Source organism: Emydura macquarii, unplaced genomic scaffold (assembly GCF_026122565.2).
Source record: "Emydura macquarii macquarii isolate MOO-44397 ecotype Brisbane River unplaced genomic scaffold, CSIRO-AGI_Emac_v2 contig_3390, whole genome shotgun sequence".
Taxonomy (NCBI): domain Eukaryota; kingdom Metazoa; phylum Chordata; order Testudines; family Chelidae; genus Emydura; species Emydura macquarii.
The window spans coordinates 6,108,938-6,130,965 of NW_027133527.1; the positions used below are offsets into that span (position 1 = coordinate 6,108,938).

At 60.7% G+C, this 22,028-nt stretch overlaps 1 protein-coding gene across 1 annotated transcript in view; it reads right to left on the bottom strand.

The window, feature by feature from the left end:
• Positions 1-3,571: 3,571 nt before the first annotated feature.
• The window catches only part of LOC137144058 (hexosaminidase D-like), a 31,844-nt gene continuing 13,387 nt past the window's right edge, over positions 3,572-22,028 (bottom strand). The window contains exons 5-16 of the mRNA XM_067534189.1: positions 21,361-21,598; positions 20,640-20,749; positions 19,989-20,076; positions 18,397-18,561; positions 16,796-16,979; positions 16,341-16,412; positions 15,989-16,193; positions 14,712-14,794; positions 11,211-11,289; positions 8,786-8,887; positions 7,506-7,595; positions 3,572-6,456 (exon numbers count right to left, since the gene is read on the bottom strand). Of these exons, the coding sequence (XP_067390290.1) occupies positions 6,273-6,456; positions 7,506-7,595; positions 8,786-8,887; positions 11,211-11,289; positions 14,712-14,794; positions 15,989-16,193; positions 16,341-16,412; positions 16,796-16,979; positions 18,397-18,561; positions 19,989-20,076; positions 20,640-20,749; positions 21,361-21,598 (1,600 nt within the window). The 3' untranslated portion in view covers positions 3,572-6,272. The remainder of the gene's footprint in view (positions 6,457-7,505; positions 7,596-8,785; positions 8,888-11,210; positions 11,290-14,711; positions 14,795-15,988; positions 16,194-16,340; positions 16,413-16,795; positions 16,980-18,396; positions 18,562-19,988; positions 20,077-20,639; positions 20,750-21,360; positions 21,599-22,028) is intronic.

A 22,028-nucleotide genomic window follows, 5' to 3' on the forward strand; every position in this document is an offset into this window, starting at 1 on the left:
CAGCTGGAAGAGGGCACAGGCCTGGGAGTTTGGGGCATTTCACATGCTCAGCAAAGCAGGCGCTCGCAGCAGGCGTGCTGCATCACTCCCTCGGCCTGCTAGCTCTGCCACTTCTGCTGCCTCCCTCAGCCCACAGCTGTGCACAGCTGGACGGCTCCCCTGGCAATGGGAACAAGGACACCACTCACCAGGGGTCCCTGCCCCTGGATTAGTGCCTCACGCCATTGCCAGCTGCAGCAAAGCCTCGGGCCTGCTGTCCACAGGCTTGGTGCCTGCAGCTGCCGGCTGTGCTCGCAGGTTTGAACGGCCGCTGGCCTTAGAGGAGGAAGTTCTACCTGGGCTCCCCTTGGTCCTTCCCTCCTTTGGAACCTGGATACGCCATTCCACGCAAAGCTGCCCTGGGCCCACTCTTATTACAGGCAGCTCTTTCATCAGCTTCCCTGGGTCACAGACCAGAGCCACGGTCAGGGTTGCATTGCTCAGTTGCTCATCGCTTGACGCGTCCTGCTCCGCTCCGCTCGCTGTGTCCTTCTGAGCTGCAGTGGGCTGGGAGCAGTCGCAGCTCGAGCAGATCGCAGGGGGCGCTGTGCAGAGGGCAGAAAGCAGGATTCAGCCCTGATTCAGTGCGATCTTCTTCTCTGCGGGTTCTCAGGAAGAGACTGAAATTTTCCAAGCAAAAGCAGCAGCAGCCGCCGGTGACAGGGGCGCCTGCCTCACCTTTCCCTAGGTCCTGCCCAGATCTAGACATACATGCACCTCACTGGCCTGAGTCCCGTCCTGAGCAACTCCCACTGGCGTCAAGGGAAGACCCTTGGTGGAGGGTCCCTGTGCGATCAATGGGATTGCATCCCGTGTGTAGCAAGGCTGCCTGGGCGTCACTCCTATTCCTTTCGTACAGAGCACTCAGGCAAAAGTCGCTAAGAGCCATCCTTGCAGCCCCCGTCACTTGAAAACTCTCTCCAAGTGCAACTCACGGGAGCGGCTGTGCACTGCCCCGGCACAACCAAAGCCACATTTGTTTTGGATCCTCCACTCGACTGGTTTCAGAAACGTCCCAACACACACACCGTCACCTGCAACGAAAGGCAAACCTGCCTGCTAACATGTGCATGGGATGCAGAGATTTATCAAACCCACCCGGGGTAGGCCGGTCTCCGAGAACCTTCATTTCCTGCCTTAAAGCCGCCATGTACTGATGCTAGGAGCTGTTAGAGCATCGTGGTTCCTCCCCAGAAGGAGCTGCATTTCAGGGATCGTACAATCTCTGAACACAGCCTGGGATCCCCCTCACACAAGAAGTTATAGTTTGTGTGTAGCCCTTTCTAGCGTTAGCCCCTAGACGTGAACTCACTCGCAACCTCTCTCAAATACATTTTATCCAACCCCGCTCAGGGCTTCGCCTGAACCGACGTGATGGTGAACTCCAGCCAGGAGACCTGAAAGGAGCAGCAAAGGGAATTGGCTGGACCCTGCAGAGAGGCAGTTTTGGGGGTGCTGGGCTCACCCTGCAAACAGGAACTGGGTGGTGGAAGTTGGGGGGTGGAGAAACCTGCCTGGCAGCTGGGGGCTGGGCTGGGAGCCATAGCAGCAGAGCATCAACAGCAGCCGGAGTTGCAGGTGATGACACAACCCCTCACGGCCAAAGGAAGAGCAAGCACGTGGAGAATTCACACCAACGCCGTTGAGCATGAGCAGAGAGACTGTGCCCTGCACACACCCCCGGGGCAGGGCCCCTTAGCCATGGTACTGGCCCAGCCCTAGGCAGGGAAGGACTCCACCGCCTCAGAGGGCTCCAGAGCCACAGATCCGGCTCAGCGCCACCCTTTCCTGCTCATTCGCTCTCCCCAGCGGTAGAGCAAAGGCAGGGCTGGCGGGCCAGGGCCAGGCTGGTGCCGCGGGCTGCAGACTGTGGAGCAGGGAGCTGGGTGAGGCCTGAACATGGGATCATCCCGCTCATCCCAGCAATAGCCTGGCCCGGTGCCCGCAGCGGCTCGAGGCGGGAGGATGCAGCTCCTTGCGCAGGCCGTGCACCGGCTGGTGCGGAGGGAAGAGAGCCTGGGGCTCCGGGGGCGCCCTCGCTGCTGTCACTGACTTGGTGGCTGCACAGAACTGTCCCACGGGACGCTGCTGTCTTCTCCTTCCCCCCAAAAAAGAGGGGGCTGGCAAGTTTTAGTCTCGGTTTCCCAGTTCACCACGGTACAGACATTCTGGAGCAAGGGCTGCTTTTTCTACCCCCGCACCTCCGTTCCCAAGCAGGGATGAGACACCAGGGGCGCTCTCCCAGCGACCTCGCCATGCAGCCCCCCTTGCTCTCCCCAGCGCCAGGCTGCCGCTCTTCAGGCCTGTTTCTGCCCCGGGGCTGGACTGGCTCGGCTCAGCCATCCAAGGTCTGTTCCCCTCGCCCCAGAGGCAGGGCCGCCTCCCTGCCTGCGCGGTGGTTCTCGCTCCGGGTCCTTCAGCACCGAGGTCCGCGTGGCCCAGGAGGAGGACGATCCGGCTGGTTTGGGTGGCACAAGGTTCAACAAGGTTCCGTGCACCTCTTGCTGCTTCTGGGTCTGCAAGTTCCTACAGACTGATGCCCCGCCAGGCAGGTGTGCTCTGCAGGGAGCGTGGGGAGGCTGATCGGCTGCTGCCCCCCCCCCCGGATCGAGGGGCTTTTCTGCGTCCCCAGGTGAAATCCCCTCCCAGCCTCCTGTCTGCAAACACGCAGGGCTTTGCAAAGAGCCGAGGGGCTCCGCCATGGCACCTGCCCGGGCCAGCTGCTCCCTACGCAAGGTCACACATCACAGACATCAGCAAAGCAGCGCCCGTGGCTGGCCCAGGGTGGCCGCAAGAGGAATGCACCCCTGTTATCACAGCACGGGCTGGAGGCGGCTCCTGACAGCCGGGCCATCAGGCTCTGGAGAGATGGGCGAGCCGCTGAGTGCCCGGTCCAGCCAGGAGAGGCGGCAGCCGGCAGTGGCGCTGGGTCGGCTCAGGGGCCGGCCCAGCTTTGCTGCAGACTTTCCAAGCGCTCAGTTAGGCAGACAAAGTCACTCACAAGCCTCCCTGGCACCCATGGAGCGAGAAGAGCACCACCTCTGGGCTGAAAAACCCCTCCCGCTCATCACGCCCCAGGACCCAAGCGCTGCAGCTTCTGAGGGGACAGGCGCCATGGGGCTGGAGCTAGGGGGCTGCTGCCTCCCCCCGCCCCCAGCTTGAAGAACAAACACCAAATAGATGGTTTCCAGCAGCAGCAGCAGCGTCCCCACCGTACAAACTGGCCCAGCACCCCTGGACACAAGCTGCGTGAAGCATTTTGGCAGGGAACAGCTTCCGCCGCATATGGCCGGAGCAGGCGTCCTAGGGGGAGCCTCTCCCGTCCAGAGGGGGGTTCCTGGTCGGGCTCGTGAAAGGGACGGACAAACCGGTGGTAGCTCAGAGGCAGGCAAGGCCTAGGCAGGCGCTGCGCAGGTCTGTGATGGTCCTACCCACACCCCCTCACTCCTGCCTTGTAGCCCCTGCCCTCCCACTCCTGGGCTCCGCTCACGCCAGCTCTGCCGGCGCCCCTCACTCCGGATGTGCAGGCCCCCGGCTTTCCCAGCCCTGGGCTCCCCGCACCCAGCTGTGCCCGGGCCCCTCGAACCCAACCTGTGCTGAAGTCCGGGCTGTTGAGGCTTCCACCCTTTCAACCGGCAGCCCAGACGGGGGTTTGAACCTAGGTTTCCCGCGGGAGAAAGGCCCAGTTAGCACTAACCCGCAGAGCCCCGTCCCCAGCCCCTGGACTGGGCCGCGTAGGATAAGCCCAGCGCGTGCAGCAGAATCGGGGGCAGGGACTCTGGCTACGAGGGACCATTTCCTGCATTTCTTAGGAAAATATTTTATTCTGGCAGTCGATATTAGAGGAGCTTTTTATACAGTATCAAAACAAAACTGGGCTCAATATATTAAACCAAAGCGATTCACTGGCAAAGAGGAGTCCTCCCCCTACAGTCATGCAGACAGCAGCACGGAGGGTCACCCGCTCTATTAGAACAACATCAGGTAGTACAGAGACATGCTGGCATTGCAAGAGAATCAGTCCTGGCCTGGACTAATTACACTGGGGCCATCGAACCTCCCACTGTGCTGCAGCCCCTAGCGAGAGGCTGTGGGGGACCAGAGCTGGGTGATGGGGGCGGGAGGGGGTGTCAGAGCACAGTCCAGCACACAGTTCGCTCTGGATTTTAACCCCATTGTTTGCAATAAATTCTGATGTCTGGGACCAGGCTCCCCCAACCCCGGACTTGCCCCTTACTCCCCAGTTCAGAAGCCACCAGAGTCCCCTGCCCTCCCGCGGGGAAGCGATATTACCGTGATTGCTTGCAGTGATTGCTGCCACACCAGGTTACTGCGGGTTCCTTCAGCCAAAACATTGGTTCTTGCACCGGCATCACTGACTGGCGTCTGCACCCCGGGCTGCGAGAAAGCAGCAGGGGCAGCTCACCCGCTGGGCTTCTGTCCATCCCACAAATGCAGGGGGAACTCCCAGCTCCAGGCGGATTTGGAGCCCCCAGGCCAGCCACCTGCAGGTTCTGAGCCCTCTGCTACGTGCTAATGCCTCTAATTTGCGTCCTGCTGCAGGGGCCAGGGTCTGTCAGCATCCCCTGTAGAAAGGAGGCTCCTGCTCTGGGGCGTCTATTTGCCGAAAGACCCTCTCCCCATGCCCAAGCCTGTCGGGCAGCAGTGCCCCCGGCGGAGCCTCTCACAGCAGGAGCTGTCCCGTGTTTGCAGTAAACAGCACTCCCCGAATGGCCTGGCCTCCGCCCGTGGGAGCCCGGCTGCAGACGAGCAGTGGCTGTCCCCAGGAGCTCACCCGGCCCGTTACGATCTGCATCTCCAGCAGGAAATGGATGGTGGGCAGCCGATCTCAGCGTCCAGAGCCGATAGCGACGGCAAAGGGCACAGCTTGCTGCAAGCGGGGCAGTGGGAGCAGCTCAGGCAGGCTCCTGTGAATTCGCTAGTGCAGCTGCCTGGCTCCAGGACCGGCTGTAGGCGCCAGCCCGGAAGGCGGGCTACGGCCTGGCATTGCTCGCCCACCTGCAGCTTGTAGCCAGGGTAGCTAGAGCAGCAACGCGGGGACACCTGCCCGAGCTGCGGCCACACTGGCGCCTGGGCGGAACTGGACAGCACTCGGCCTGGGACTCTGCACCCACAGCGGGCAGGGGGCATTGAACCAGCGGCTTGGCTGGGAGGAGCTAGGCCAACGCCAAGACCCTCGGAAGGCCCCGCTCTGCACAGCTAGGCAAGTCATCTCCGGAGTTCACCGTTGGTACGGGGCCAGCGTGAGCATGAGCCAGTGCCCCGGTCACCCCTGGCACGCTCAGATGGAGGGCGCGGAACACCTATCGTCTGGGACTAGTACAAAGAGCACAAGACCTCGTGCGACACCCGCCCAGCCACGCCCTGCCTGTGCTCAGAGACCCGGCTCCGCCACCAGGCCGGCCAAGAGGAGAGGATCCGTCTCGTGCATTTCCACCCAGACACGCCAGCACTTCCTGGCCAGAGATGCGGGTCACCAGGAGGTAGACGGGGGTCAGGGTAGGGGGGGCTCAGTCCCCAATGAGCTGGTCGCCGCAGGGAGAGCTTTCCCGGGGAGGCCCAATGAACAGCGCCATCGTCACGGACGGCTTCGCTCCCGGAGCAGCGGGCTGGGGCTGGACCCTGCCGAGGAGGAGGGCCGTGTCTTTTGCCGCGGTGAGCCACGAAGGAGCAGCAGCTGCGGAGCGGGTCTGCGCTGCCCGATCCACGGGCTCCCCGCTGAGCGTGGATGGGGGCTGAAAGGCAAGCCAGCCCCTATCCCACCTTTCCTGGTGGGGCCGCGGCGCCGGCGGGTGCCCCTCGCAGGCGCGATCCTGGGCACGGCTCTGAGACTGGAGAACAAGTCGCAGCCCCCGGGCCGGGGAAGGGGCGCCGCAGGGGCTCGGAGCAGGCAAGTCCAAGATGTTGACAGCCGCCCAGACTCAGAGACCGCCTCCCGCCACCCCCCCGGCCTCGCTCAGGCCTTCCAAGATGATTTTAGGGACTCGCGTGAGGAGGGGTCAGACCAGGGAGGCCCAGGGGCCCCATCTGCAGAGCGGGAGCCAGGAGACGAGACTGGCTAATGGACGCCGACAAGGGGAATAAGCTGCAGCCAGAGTCACCATGTCCTCAGCAGCTCAAGCCCCCCGTGCAGTGAATCGACGGAGAAGCAGCCAAGCGGGGCCCTGGCCTCGCATGGTCTGACTGCAGCGCGGCAGCCGGGGCTCCTGGCCCTACAAAGCCTTGGGCTTGGCGTTCAGGCGGATGATCTCCCTGTAGTCCCGGACAAACTCCCGCAGCCGGTCCATGTAGGGATTGACGTTCTCCTCCATCCATTCCTCCACCGTGTCGGGGAAGTAGATGCCATGCAGCTGGGAGCGGAAGTTCTGGATGAAGTTCTCCCAGTCCTCGTGGACCCTGGCGGAGGAAGGGAGCGGCACGTCAGAGCCAGGAGCCTGCCTGCCGCGTCGGCAGGGGTGCAGACGGATTAACAGCCCTGGGGATTCATCGCCACAGGGCTCTGGGCGAGTTAGAGGGGCACCACTGACCAGGAAAACGCCCCAGCGTCGCACCGGCTATCCCCAGCTATGCTCCTGTCACGGGAAAAATCTCCCCTCGGCCCCCGTCTTTGCTGTGCACAGCATCCCGGGCACCGGTGAAACGGGGGAGAAAGGGCTGGATAGTCCAGCTCTGCTCTGTGCTCCTCCCACTCGCCCAGCCAGAGGGGCGAGAACTAACTGCCCCATACGGGACCAGCCCCCTGGCCCGGCCCAAGCACGTCACCACCAGGTGTGGAGATCCAGGGGCCCAGGTGTCCTCTGGCAGCCGGAAAGAGGCCAGTGGTCTGAACACTGCCCTGGGACCCCCAGCCCTTGGCCCGACAGCACCCAGTGGCTGGGAGTCAGCTTGAGCGAGGGCTGCTGGTCTGGATGCAACATCCCCAAGGGGGCACAGGATAGCTGCACCCCCTTTTCCTCGCCTGCCCCAGACAGGGAGACAGGGAGACGGGGGTGGGCTGGGATCAAGGTTCAGGCTTGGGAGAGACCAGCCCCGGCTCTCAGCAAACTCAAGCAGCTTGGCTTGGCTACGACACCTTCCCAGAGCACATGGCGCCCCTCCCTGCACGCCCTTCCCAGGGCTGGGAGGCAGGGCAGGCCTGGACCGGCCCCTCTCTGCCCCATGCCCAGCAGAGGCTCAGACAGGGCCAAGTTCCGAGTGGCAGCTCAGCGAAGCGGATTCCCACTCCATGGGCAGAGGCTTCGCTCATCGCACGAGGCCTTCATCCCGCCTCGGAGGAGAGCCCCAGCCCCAGTGACGGGAAGGCGAGCGTTCGCTTCCGTCCCCCTGCCCTGACAGGCAGCTGGGGGAGAGCCCGGCCGGGTGCCCATCGCACAGAGACCCCGCCGGGGCCGTCCGAGTCCTGTCTATCCCGCCCCCCGGCAGCAGGCCGAGGGAGCCGCACGTACTTCAACACCTTGCTGCCGAAGTTCTCCAGGTTGCGTGGGTTACCGAACTGGTGCTTCCTGTGGTACTGGCTAAACCAGCCCTTGATGGCGCTGACGAGAGAGACAGACAGACAGACAGACAGACAAAGGGACCCCAGCCCGGGAACGTCCCGTCAGTTATTTTGTAGCTACAGCTCCAAACCTAGCTCGCTGGCGACAGCTAACCCCCAGGCGCCTGGATTACGGGCAGGGCCGGCAGCGACATCTGTATCTAGGGCAGGCCAACGCTTCCCGTTCTAAGAGCCTGTCCTCAGCTGCTTATAAAACTTTGCCAAACACTAACAAAGTTTCCCGTGCCAGGCGTCGGCCTCGGGCTACGTTTCTATTGTAATGTTTTCCCTGAAAGAGTTCAGCCCTTTCTGAGAATGAGAGATGGGGAAAATATATTCAGCCATGTTAAAAAATAATAAAATAAAATCTCACACCCTTTCAGATCTAGCACCCCCCTCCTTTGGGGCAGGGACTCGAAATGGGGCAGGGAGGTGTCTTTCGCTAGTCCTGTTCAAAACTGCCCAAATCTGGCCAAGTTATAAACCTACGGGGGAAAAAAAAAATGCATCGCCTCAATTTGCACATGCTCAGTAGAGACTTGTTAGAATTTAGCTGCTACGCTCTCTGAAGCGTCCGTCTGTACTGAGCGTGCGCCGTCCCCTCACAGCTCTCAGTGCAGCTAGACTGAGCATATACCATCCTCACAGTGCGCCAGGGCACTCTCCGTCCGGGGGCTGCAGGGGCTTAGCGGGATTGTCCCTGAAATCTCCCCCTCCTCCTTCCCCACCCCCAGCTGCTGGGGGAGGCTGCGTGGCCAGGTACGGAAACGAGGAGCCCATCTCCCCTGTGCTCTCAATGCACCCCTACCTGGCGCCCAGGAGGGATAAGCCCAACTCCAATGCAGAGGAGGCCAGAGGTGCAGTTGGGGTTGGGGCCCGTGTGCGCACGCCATGGAAAGGGGAGATGGGGACAAGGACCTTGGCGGGAGGGCAGGGAAAGAGACCGAACTGAGCCAAGGAGCTGGGCGCGGGGCCTGGGAGAAGTCACAGCTCTGGACGGAAGCTAGAAGGAGCAGAGATTTTCCATTCTCCTGGCTTCCCAAAGCCCAGAGAGGAGTTCTAGTCACCCCCTCCCAAGGCAACTCAACCCTTTGGGTTTGCTCCCAGTTCCTTGACATGGGCCAGGAGCCTAGGGTAGGACACAGAGCCCAGATACAGGATACGGAGCTCAACAGAGCAGAGCCCAGTTACCTTTCTTCCTCCAGGACTTTCACAATGCTCTCTTTTAACTGGCCATTGATTTGCTCGACCATGCGATAGATTTCAGAGCCTGGAAATGCACCGTTTCCTTCGCTAGGAGAAGCACAGAGCAGGAGGAGACGTGAGCCTTGGCATAGTTATTGACACAGCTAAGGAAACCAATCCCCAAGTCCCCAGAGCAGATACAGGGGGAAGACTTCCCCTGTCATTCCATCACTGATTAACGAGACCAACACTTCTGGAACCAGAGTTCACCCACCGCCCTACTTCCGAGGGCTGGGCAGCCGCCAAGTCACCCTCACCAAGCCTTATTGCTTGGCCAGTGGCTACAGAAAGTTGAAATTTAGTTAATAAGGACACGGCCAAGTTTCCAGGAAAGCCCGGAAAGAAGAGAGACCCCAAAGCCTCTAAGCTGTGTGTCAGGCACAGCAGTCCCGTTGTGCGTGAGGGACCGGGTCAGTCCGTGGAGAACGTGCTGAAATGGGCGGGAACAGTGTGCAGCACACGAAGCGGACAGCCCTGCACGTAGGTCGACAGACCTGAGGGATGATGGTTCCACGGTTCTTATTGCAGACGTTTTTAGGTACGCAAAACAAAGGCCCTTGCCATATTACGGAGATATTTCCTTCCTGGATGCTGTCCAAGTTACTCAACTGGTCCCCATCACCACAGTACCTGAGCACCCCAATATCTGCTATATTTATCCAGGCAGCACCCCGGGAGGCCGGCAGGGCTGTCATCCCCCTTGCACAGATGGGAGTTGAGGCACAGAGAGGCTAAGTGACTTGCCCATGGTCACACAGGAGTCTGTGGCAGAGCAGGGAAGTGAAGCAGGGTCTCCCAAAATCACAGGCTGTCTAACACTGGACCCCTCTGCATGCAAGAGAGTTCCCCCTCCCCCCCCCGCCCACATTTTACCCACTAGAGTATCACCAGTGGCATGGCTGGACTGACCCAGGCCAGGATGAGAAGTTGAAACAAGAGTTGCAGTGGCGCCGATGCAGGAAGGATTGTAAGAGCCGGACGACACCTTGGACTGGAGAGTCAGATCTTCGGTGTTAGGAACAGCGGCACCTTGGCAAGACTTTAGATTATCTTGCTGTTAAGGAGCTTTTAGAGCGGTGGCTCCCAGCCTGCGGCCCGCGGGGTCTTTCAGGGTGGCCCATGGCTCCCCTCCCGCCGGCTGCAGAAGGAGCCGCTGACCGAGTACCCAGGAGGAGCGTGTTACCGGTGCCTGCTCCTTGCCGCAGCCAAGGGGACAGGAGATCAGCGCTCCCCTCCCCCTGGCTGGAGCAGGGAGCACAGCAAAGCACTCCACGTGGGTCCCTAGGTGCTGGGAGCCAGAGAGAGGGGAGCGCTGATCTCTCGCCCCCCTGGCTGCAGAAGGGACCCGCTGCCTAGGGACCCAGGTGGAGCGCACGGTTTCCCTGCTGCAGCCAAGGGGACGGGAGATCCTCCTCGCTGAACTCCTTCCCTCCGGCTGCAGGGAAGGGGGGGCTGCTGGCGGAGTCTGGTGGCCCTTCAGGGTGGTAAAAGTTATATTTGTGGGCCCCGAGCCAAAAAGGCTGGGAACCCCTGCTTCAGAGAGCATCTGAACCACAGGAGCTTTGCTCCCCCTTCGACATTTTCCTAAGCACACAGGCCGATGCTCAGAGAAGTAAGTGATGAAGCACCGTTCGCCGGCGCTTTACCTGGCTACGGAGGACGGAGCTAGAAACTAACCCAACCACTAGCACATCAGCCAGCGGCCAACGCAAAAGAAGCACGAATGCCAGGAGGGGGACGTCCCAACGCAAGGCACGTGCAGCGAGAGAGGGCGCTCAGCGAGGGGCGCTGAAGATCGGGTTCAAAGCGACCACGTGTGTCACAGGCCAGGGCAGGGGAGATAAACGCAGGCTGCAGGGATGTAGGCGTGAGACTCCTGCAGGCCAAGCACCGCCTGCTGACGAACCCAATGGGTGCGTTTTGGAGGAAGCGTCGCCACTATGGAAGCAGCAGCTCAAACAGAGGATCGGGGGGTTAGACAGAGCAGAAAGGCCTAGTGGTTAGGGCACTAGCAGGCAAGCCAGACTCGCTGTGTGTCGCCTTGATCGGATCCCTCGGTCTCCCTGCGCCTCTCTTCCCCATCCGTACAACGGGGATCCCGCCCTGCCTTGCTTCGGGGGGGGGGGGGGGTGCGCTGGTCCGCTGGGGTCAGATCAGTGCCACAGACACACACCTGCGCGGGGTGCAGCAGGCGTCTCGGACATCCCGGTAACAGCCCACCGCCAGAGCTAACGGGAGGGCGAGAACACAGAGCAGGCTGGCTAGTCTCAGCGACGGCTCGGGCTGCGTGGGAGCAGCGCTCAGGTCCACAGCTGCCGGGCAGTAGCCCTGGGAACCAGCCAGCTGCAGCAGACTGTGATGAGCAACGTACCATGTGCTCTCCTCAAGGTGGATGTTCTGGAAGCCCAACACGTCCAGGATTTCCTTCTTAGTTGCTTCAGTAAATCCACCTGGAGGGGGAGGAGACGACACACGGGTTAGCGGAAGGGGAGAGGACAGGGCAGGGCAGGCAGGAGAAGCCCAGAGATGGAGGCTAAACTTTACCCAGACGGGGGTTGTGCTAGCAACTTGCTAGGAGCTCACGGGAGACACCGTCACCGCTAGACATCGAGCTAGCCTGGCAACAGTAGCAGCGTAGCTGCAGGAGCACAGGCAGCGGCGGGAGGAGTCTCTGCCCCAAGTACGAACATCACTGGACCCCATCGGTGCATGTGTGGGGTGCCCAGTCCCGCTCACCCCAGCCCAGGCTGCCGCGGGGCCATTTTTTTTGTAGCGTGGTACATCCCCACGAGCCAGGAACCTTCCCCAGCGCCAAGTCTAGACGTGCCCTTCGACTGGCGAGCGGTCCCCCCGCAAAGCACCCCACAGAGTGTCCCACTCCTCCCTATCTCCCCACCTGCTAGAGAAACGGGAGCCGGCAGGGACGTGGGCTGATGCACTTTGGCTGGGAAAAAACCAACCAGGAGAGCACGGGAAGCGGCAAGCTGCAAACCGGCAGGATGCTCGCTACGGAGGGACACCAGCTACTAGGTAACCCCAACACCTGCTGGGGCGGATGGATTTCCAGCACCGCATTTTAGAACAAAGCTCTGTATCTCCATGCCCTTGGCCTGCCACCACTGACTCTTGCTGCTCCTTTGAGAAGTCTCTCATTTTTGCTGGCTAGAGGATTCATTTTGTCAAGTGCTAAAGGCACTTCTCTCCTGACCAAGTGCTGGATTTCCTCGTTCTCATCAAACCGAGCCGGGGGGCGGTGAACGGAATACCCCATCAATTCAGCACATGCCCTGTGAACAAGTCTTGCGTTCTGCTCAGTGTATCACTCACGTTGTCAGGCAGGCCCGAGAGCCTCTCAATGAGGCGCAGCTAAAGCGCCTCCCGACGAGTGTGATTTTGAAGCGCTCGGATGGTAAATCTCCTCCACGTTCCTTTTGGTTGTTTATGGTGTGGTGGTGCAAGCCGCACGTTCACGACTGAGCCGTCTCAACGCTGGTCTGTCCAGCAGTCATCCGCACCTCTCCCAGCTCGTCTCATATGGACGTCGGGACAACCACGGGCTGTGACGACGGCACAGCCGAGAAGATGCCCAATTTTCGGACCGTAGGCGTTTCCAAGTGGTCTTCTCTTGGTCCCTCTGTCTAAAGATGGACAGCCCATCTGGATGTGCAGATCGAACGGAGGATCCGGTGGGCCCGCGCATCCTTCGGAACGTTGCTCCGTCATGTCTTTATTGACAGATCTGCAGATAGAAACCAAGATCCGGCTCTACAATGCCGTCGTCACCCCACTCTTCTCTATGGGTGCGAGACACGGGGACGTATCGAAGCCAGCTTAAGCGTCTGGAGTGGTACCAGCTGTGCTGCCCCAGGAAGATTCTCCGTATCAGACGGGAAGACGTTGCACCAACACCAGCGTTCTCTCTGCAGCGAATGTCACCGGCGCGGAGGCGACGATTATGAAACATCAGCTTCGCTGGGCTGGTCGTTGTGTGCGGCTCATCCTCATCTTCTGAAGCAAGTCTTCTTTTCTCAGCTTAGTCATGGTCAGGGGACCCGCGGGGATGGAGGAAACGCTACAAGGACACCCGGAAAAGTATCTCCAGAAGGGAGGCACTGACCACGCGAATTGGGAAGGGCTGGCTGGCAATAGACCACAACGGCGTTGCATCATCTGTCAGGCCTCAGCCCGTCTGGCAGAGAATCGCCTTGCTCGAGAGGCTGAGATGGCAGAAGAGGCGGGAAAGTGTACGGCATCCCGCCAGCAGCTGTGCTCTTCCTGCAACCACCTCTCACACATGTAGAAAAACCTGCAGAGCACGAATCGGATCCTCAGCCCTCTTACGTCTCATCAGTGACTTCTCCCCCCGGCAGAGATCATCCTCGTATCGCGGGAGAGCTGCCGCCAGGAGCCGTGAGACGATTCGAAGCTGCTAGCTGGTTCAAGAGGCTGTGTCTGAAGAACCCCGTGTTCAGATGACCTCAGGTTTCCATCACCAGCTCTGTCCCTGGTCCTGATGTGGCACAAGCGCTTTTGAAAGCGATCACAGAATGCGTGGGGACTGTGGAGCTTCTTAGAACTCTTGGACAGAAAGTTCTGCTCAACCTTATTTTTATTAGAGCGTGCGCACATACACACCCACCCTCCCAGGAAGAATATATCAATTGTGATCACTTCATAAAAACAGCACAAAGGACCAAAACGCCCCCCGAAAGCTTAACACTCTTTCACAGACAACCTTCCCCTTCCCTGGCTGCCAAGAGGCAGATTCAAGGCCAACCCAGCTGCTTTTCCAGGACAAAACATTGGCCCATCCAGGAAACAAACAGCCCAACTGCATTGCTCACCTAGTGAGCACCACTCCTGGAGCCAGCAGCGCTGCGTGTATTTAGCAGGCGGGATGGGCCGAGGCTAGCGAAACACTCCGTACCTTGCCAGAGAGCTGCACGAGGCTGTTATCCCTCCATTCCCATCAGAGCGCCAAGCGTGGGAGCGCAGACCAGGCTAGGAATTAGGGACCCCGTCATTTTAATCCCAGCCTTCCTGCTGAGCCCCGGGCAAGTCACTACAGTCTGGTCTACACACGCACAGAATTTGTACAGCTTTATATAGATCGATTTGAACCTGGAGTTCCCCGGGTAGAAAGGATGCGTGTCCCAGCAGAGCTCATGGCTGTCAATTATGGGAGACGAGCTATATAACTGCAGCCTCATTCGGGGTGGCGCTGATCGAACTATTTTGTTGCGAATTATATACGTGTGTCGTGATGGAGGCCGAGTGATGCCTCGATGCTGATGGGGCACATGACAGCTGCCTTTCACTCAGGATAAGTGTGAGAAGCAGCCTGAAAGCCAAGGAGCCAGCCAGAAAAGCCCTGGGAACGTGGCCCTGAGAGAAAGCCAAGGGAGAGCTTTAAAGCAGAGGGGAGCAGTAAGCGAGGAAGCTGCCCCCTGTTTGATTCCTCCTGTGTCCAGGGAAGGAAAACTTGGCTTTCAGTCTTTGTTAATATTGCAAAGAAACCCCTGACTGCATCATCCGTTTCACCTTTGCAGAGGGACACGCCACAAGACCTTGAATACTGGCTAACCGCTCGGCTCAGAAGGAGTAACTACAGGTTGTATCTATACATCGCACGCCTCACTGGAACAGTTAAAAATCAGCACAAGCAACTGTGTTTAGACCAAGACTTACGGGGAACCAAAAAGTGAAATCATTTGCCCAGGGCTACACAAGGGATCAGCGGCAGAGGCAGGAATAGAACCCAGGAGTCCGGGATGCCTCGTCACCTGGGCTAATTGCTAGACCACGCCGCCTCTCACACGAGAGGGGGGGGGCTTGAAAGTGCCAGCCCGAACCGCAGCCGCAGGCCCCTCACCGTTCACTAGTGTCTGCAGACACACGGCCAGGGATGGGATCCCCACCGGCAGCAGCTCACACAGCACAGAGTAGTGGTCGTACCTGGGGGACAGGAGAGAGGGGCACACGGTCAGGCTGCGGAACCCCCTGCCCGGGACGGCAGCAGTGGCCGAAGGATGCTCCGCCCCGTCACCCGACGCCAGCTGTTCTGTGGTCTCACCACAGGCCCCTTGGCATCATGCTGGGAGGCAGACATGCAAACAGCAGCAGTGGACAGCTCCAGATCCTTCCCCTGACAACCTGTAGGGTCCCTGGGCTGTCCTGAGCCCCAGCAGGAATCCACCCCCTCCTCCAGCTGCCACCGCCCTGAGGGACTCCTGCCAGCCCTGCCCAGGGTTGTGGGGCTGCAGCTCTCTCTGCCCCTTTCTCCACACCAGCTCCTGCTCCTCGGTGCTGCAGGTGGGCCCCCGCCAGAGCTGATCCAGCCAGCTGGAGCACGGGTGCTGTGCGGCCCGGCCACAGGCCGGGAGAGGACCGCGCTGCAGCAAGCCAGTGGCTCTGCTGGGGGCTTCTCCCACTGCACAGCCTGGGATTCTAGAGGGCTTTCCATCGAACCGGGGCAGAGGATTTGGCCAGGAAAAGCTGTAACAGCAGGAGAAACAAAGCAAAAGTGGGGAGGGGGGACGAGGGGGAGGGCGGTTAGCGACACAGACGGCTGGAGAGGAGGTGGCATAGACTGAGGTCCCCAGCTGCCCTGTCAGGGCAGGGCTGCTCCCACTTAGGGTTTGCTCCAGGCCCCAGCGAGGCAGCTTCCACCCTCCCCGCAGGAGAAGGATCCGCAGGCGAAAGGGATCCCGCCGCCAGGGACCCTCCTGCAGGTTCAGGCTGTTTTGCCCCATCTCTTAACTTGACGTCTTCACCCCTAGTTGCCGCCCCGCAACTCACCCACCTTGTGTCACCCTAAATAATCCACCTCCCTCCGGGGCATCCACCCCTCACTTATTTCAAGAGTGACGCAGCCTCTCCTGGGAAGATCTCCCTCGCACCCCGCACAACCCTGCCCCCAGCTCACTAATCCCTTCCGATTCTCTTCGCCACGCTCCTCGCCGCTCGCCTCGGCCTGAAGGCAGCGGGCCAGGTGCAGCCGCGGCTGAGCGGAGCAAGCACTCGCCCTCCCGCCTCTGCAGGGAAAGGTCACGTTTCCCGCTGGCAGTTTGTGGTAGAGCGGCTCTTGTTCAGAAGGCGAGGGACAGCCGTTCCCCCGGCACCCCTCTGGTCCCCGGTGCAGACCCTCACCTCTGCCACCCAGTGAGGGCGATTCCCTGGAACTTGATGAAAGGGAACTTGGACATGGCCTGAATAACCTTCAGCCAGCTGACGTGGTTTTTCAGGTGGTAATTTAAAGGGGTCCAGGCCTGCGCGGGACCAGTGGTGCCTTTAAAGGCACTTGCAAACCACACCGTTTTGAAGCCACTGTCTGCGTACTTTGAAATAAACTTTCCTAGGAGAGAGAGAGAGACACACACACACAGATCAGCAAACAGATGTCCCCAACTTACAACTTGGCTTTTAGCCTCCGGATTCGCCATCAGGCGACTCTCACAAAGCACCTCATTGAAGACACAGTTACAGCCTCTGCCCCCCTTACCTATCTGCTCAGTGTCAAAGTCTGGGGCGTAAAACCACAGCATCGGGGCCACGTGCTTCGCTATGCCAGATTCTGCAGGAGACAAAAAACCCTGAGGGGAAAGAATGCAACGGCTTCTGTGCCGAGAGCTGGGGGCGGAGAGGAGGGGAGATAGAGAGAAGGCTGGTGGGGAAAGACCCTAGAGACAATCTAGTCTCAGTGCTACACTTTCTCCCCTGCCCTCACTACCCCCTGATGACACGCGAGGCAGCAGAGTGGCAATAGGTCTACAGTACCCCCCCAGGCAGCTGGGCCACCAGAACAGCATAGGGCGAGGGGGGGGGGGGGGACCACACACGACTGTGGGACATTCCTCCTGAGACACACGCAAGGGCCATCCCAGAAAATCCCCTGTCAGCACAGGGGTGCTAAGTGCTCCCTCTAGCTCCTGGAACGGGGCACAAAGCCACCCTGACCTTGGATGGTTCCCTCACTGATCTTCCTCAGCATGTCGTCCCACATGAGGACCTGGAGTCCCTGGTACTGGCTCACGATGAAATTCACAACCTCCTTGATGTGACTCAGGTACATCTTCCCCACGTCTCCATTGTTGTGGCTAATCCAGTTCTTGGAATCCATCCCTTCCCCTAGGTGAAAGACCTGGATTTACCGGAAGGGAAACTACCATTAAGATCAGAAGCTTAATAGCCTCTGTAAACAGGCACTGACTCAACTGCGCGTCCTTCCTAGAGGGACGCACCCGGGAGCCATGAGGAAAAACCGGACCCCTCCCTCATGCAGTCCCGCAAGGATCACGCCTCTCCTCCGTCCTACTCAACGACACGCAGCGACTAGGCGGAGTGGTCAGATGAGAGGGGCTCAAGGCCAGCGACATGTGGAGGGCCCCACCGCTCTCCTTATCCTTCGCCACAGATGACCACACCCTGGTCACCCAACCGGCCCAGTGCTTGGACGAGATCAGCTCACGGACGAGCAGCTGGGTGAACCTGAGCCCCAGCGGGAGAGAGGCAATGCCAGTGGCAGAGGAAAAGCACGGTGACGAGCTTGTTGGCACAGCGCCGTCTCCTCGGGGTGAAGGTTCGCCCCCCAGTGGAACTCTCCACCACCCAGGCAACGCGTGTCGAGGCAGCAGATTGACCTTTCTAGGGGGCGGGTTCCAGACTGCGTAACCAACTCCCCCAGGAACTAAGCTGGGCACCTCTCACTGGCCTTCACCGATACAAACACAGAAGACCATGTACATCTAAAAAAAAAAAAATTACCCCCTCCCCCCCAGAACAAGACACTATCCAGAAAGTCAGGAGTCAGTGCAGTACAGCGTACATTAGCTCTTCAGTGGGGCAACCCTGGATGGCAAAAGGGCCAGCTGGGTTGGAACAGAACTCAATCCACTCCCACTAACCCAAATTCACACACAGGCTGAGTCAAGTCAGCCCTTCACCCCTCCAGGGCAGGGACATGGAGTTACAGGCACTGTACTGCTGATGGGACCTTTACCTGAGGCTTTGAAACGCCAGGTCCCGTTTGCTCATTAGAGAATCCCTGGGACACTGCATACCATGCAAGGGTTTGTCCCAGGGTCCTTTGGCCAAAAATTTCACCTCTTCCCAACCCAGCGTTGGGCACCAAGGAGCTGCTTCCTTGCTCCTCAGAGGTGGCTGCATTTCAGCAGTGCTGTATGCGGAGTGGGAAGTACTTTGGGGTCAATAACAGAAGCCCTCCCAATGAAAGCCACTAAATGCTGTGATCAGTGCGATGGAAGCTCAAGTCACTCCGCCAGCCTCTTCTGCAGATATTTCGTTCCTGTTCTCTTCCCTCTACCCAGAGGGACTCTTGTAAGAAGCCAAGGGTCTTGCACCTGGAACTGGGGCTGTCTAGCATGTACATCCTTAGCTCGTTAGGCCGTAAGCTTGTCATGGCAGGGCCAGCCTTTGTGGGGTTAGGAAGCGCCTAGAGCAGTGGGGGTCCTGGTCTACAATGCCACCCGTAACGCCCAGAGCCAGCAGGAATGGGGACAGCACAGGACACCTTCTGCCGGAGGCTCCCCGGCACTCACCTCGTCGGCGCCGATGTGGATCCAGCTCGCGTGTCTGTGCTTGTCCATCACCTGCGACAGGATGCTCTTCAGCAGGGACAAGGTGTCCGGGGCGTGGGGGTTGAAGCTGTTGGGGAAGCGCTCGACCTCTCGCAGGTGTCTGTACTTGTCGTGCTTCAGGATAAACTGTCACAAGGAAGCGTGTGAACCCAGCAGGGAACCACCCCCCCTCCCCGCACACGCCGAGCCCCCGGGCAGATCGCGCTTTGCTTCGCGAGGAGGGTGGTTTGATTGCAAGGGGAGGGAGTAACTGGGAGGCAAAGTCACTGGTCCACTTTAAAGGGGCTCCGTCCAGCTGGAGCCATGCTACACACGGCCGGGGGGGGCGGCGGGAGGGTTTAACTGACCCTAGCAGCAGGATTGGCGCAGCAGTTGCTGTGGGAGTTGTACCCGCTCCCCGTGGGCTGCCCCCGGCTCAGCAGGCGGGTTCAGAGTCCACAGAGCCTCCACCAGGCTCCCCGTCAAGCCCAGTGCAAACACCCCTTGTTTACGAACGGGTGACGTGGAGTTGGAGCTCCGCTTGGAGGGAGTCATGCCGGAGCCACGGCTGGAGTCCTGGCCAGGCTCCCGCCCCCGGCCCCAGGGAGGCCGGCCTGCACAAGACAGAGAGGAAACTGCCTCTTTGCCTTGGAGGAAAAGCCAGCACACGGCGACCTCCCAGCTTGGTCGCGGGCGGGAGACCAACACCAGCACGTTGGGCTGAGGAAACTGAGGCACCAAAAATCACCCTACTGAGAAGCAAATCCCTCGCTGAGCAACAGAGAGAGGGGAGCCAGACGCTCACGAGGGAAACCCCCAGAAGACAGTCCCCAGCTCAGTGCCTCGGCGCAGCCAGCGGGCATCGCATGGGAGTCAGGCACGCTCGGCGTCTCTCTGCCCACGCTCCTTACTCGAGGCCGCTCTGGCCTGACGCTGGCTTTGGCGGCCCTGTTCTGCAAGTGGGTGGCTAGCCCCCGAGGCGGGCACGGCGCTGCAGACTCCGAACGACCCCTCCCCGTCCCCGGGGACCCACGCACAGCTCAGAAAAACCCAATCTATATCTAGCCTCACTTACATGCTTCCAATCAAGACCCATAATAAGAGGAGATGAGATGAGATGCCCCCTCCCTGCCCCCGACAAAGGCAGAGTAACCACCAGGCGACGGTCTGCGAGCGCCAAGAACGCGCCTGGCGCCCCAGGAGACGGAGAGCTGAAAATCCCACAAACAAAACCCTACACAAGCAATCCCGAGGAGAGGCCCCCCCGGAGCAGGTGCCATCCCGGGTCTGCACCCAGGCCATGGCACTGCAGTAACTGTTACAGCCACGCAGTGGCAGCCGGGTGAGCCTGGGGTAAGCCAGAGAACTGAGCTCACCGGGAGAGCGTCTGCGCACCACCCTGCCTGCCCCATGGGGAGAGAGGTGTGAGATTCAGCTCTGGGCATCCTTTTGATACCAGCCCGGTAGGCGCCTAGATCGACCCCTCGGCTGGAGCTAGCTGGAGGGCGTGCCCGGCCTTTCATTAACCGGGAGCAGCTGCTCTGGAAGGGCACCAGCCCCAGCACCTCGCCTACCTCCACGTGCCCGAAGGTCTGCACCAGGGGGACCACCTCCAGCTCACTGAGCTCCGCCAGCCGCTGGATCTTCTCGATGTCGTCTTCACTGCGGGGCGACAGGGACAAATCGCCAGGTCAGAGGGCTTTGCACTCACCAACCAGCAGCTGCAAAACTCAGGACATGCGGTGGCTCTCAGACAAGCTGCCGCCAGCGCGTTAAATCCGGCTCCCGGCACGGGGTGGGAGGAGGGGGGCTGTTAACAGGCGGGCAACAGAAAGCGGGAGCTTGGCACTCCCCTGTTCAGAGTTTCAGGGTGAGCACCACACGCTAGACAGCAGCCCCGGGCGCGTCCCCGGAGCGGCACAGGTGCATTCCACACTCCCCTGCTCGCCGCTTTTCCACGGGGAGAGAACTGGGGAATGCAAACGGGGATGCAGACAGGGACACTGCAAGCACGGACCCGGCAGCTGCTCGAACGGCAGCCACAGCCAGAGGCTCAGCACTGCGGCAGGGAGCAGGTTTTGATCTGGCGTGCCGGGGGTCAGGGGGTCCGACTACGTTTGGCTACCTTGACGACATGCAAAGCCGCAGGCTGCCTCCTGGGTCGCCCCCCGCCTCCCCATGCAGCACAGCGCGGCGGTTCGCTTGCTTCCGTTGCGACCTCTGACCTGTACGCGTAGGGAGACTTGAGGGTCTCGAGCTCTCCCTGGAAGGGAAACATGTCTTCGTACTCGACCAGGATCCCGTTGGCGCCGAGTTTGGAGAGAAGCGGGAACACCTGCACGGAGAAGAGCACATGCCCACGCAAATGGGCCCATCTGGGGGGGCTGGAGAGCACGGCAGGGCAGCGGGGAGGGGAATTCGGGGCGCTGGCCAGGGAGCACGGGCCAGACGGAGCCGGGGGGTCTCTGGGTGCAATTGCCCTGGCTTCCCTGGAGCTGTTCTCAGTAGCACCAGAGCAGCCTGTAGCCTTGTCTGGCTAGAAGCCCATCTCAGCGGGGCTCCTTGCTGGGCAGCATGGGGTCCAGGCGGGCACAGGGGCCGCAAAGGAGTCAGCCACCCAGCGCTCCCGGGCTGCCGTGCGTCTCCCTCGCTCTGCGTGGCAGCCACGGAGATTCAGGAACATCCCTTGGAGCCAAGGGCAGCTCAACCACGCGCAGACAGCTCCGAAGCCAACTCTCCCTCTCCCATCGGCCCTGCCCTGTTCACAGCCCCCGCGGAGCCGAGAAAGGGGCGCTGGCCCGGCGGGAAGCTGCAGCGTGCTCTCTGTGAGCGCTGGAGGCCAGGAACCCGCTGACAACAACCCGGATTTCCCCTCCTTCCTGCCACCCGCAGCCCAGCAGGGTGGGGGCAAGTGTCACCCCGGACCGGGCTGCGGCTGCTGCTCACCTGCTCCAAGTAGGAGACCTTGGGCGCGGCGCCTTTCAGGTCCAGGTGGACGAGTCTCATCTCCCGGCTGCTGATGGCCTTGGAGAGCTGCTTTTTGCTTTCGTGCTTCGGCCCCGCGGCCTTCACCGCCGAGAGCTCCAGGGCCCGGCTCCCGGGGGTGATCTCCTCCTTGGCCTCGCCAGCCTTTCCCCAGAAGCCGCTGTCTTTGCTGCTGTGCTTGTGCAGCTCCAGGGTGTCCCTGCGCACACAGAACAGAGCAGCTGGCACCTCGGCGATCCAGCCTGCTGCTCCAGGCAGCCTCAGCAGAGCGGCCAAAGACACGGAGCTCCCCTCTCAGCCCTCGGGGGGGCTCCCCAGTCCGAGGAGAGGCTTCGTGTGTGTGGGTGCGGGGGGGGGGGAGAAGAACCCCACTGGCATCTGCTCTGGAGACGAGCGAGGACATCAGCCTCCAGGGCTGTCGACTTCCACCAGCTCCTAGAGTCAGTTACCCAGAGCCGAGAGGGGCGCCCCGCTCTATCCCCCACTGCCCCGAGAACCGCGGTGGGCCCTGGAGGGTAGTTAAGCGGAACCGTCCAAACTATGGCCTGCGGTGGTGCCCTCAAGCGCGTGCTCTGCTGGAGAGTCCCACGGAGGGACGGGGTCTCAGCCTCCAGCAGCTGGCAGCCGGG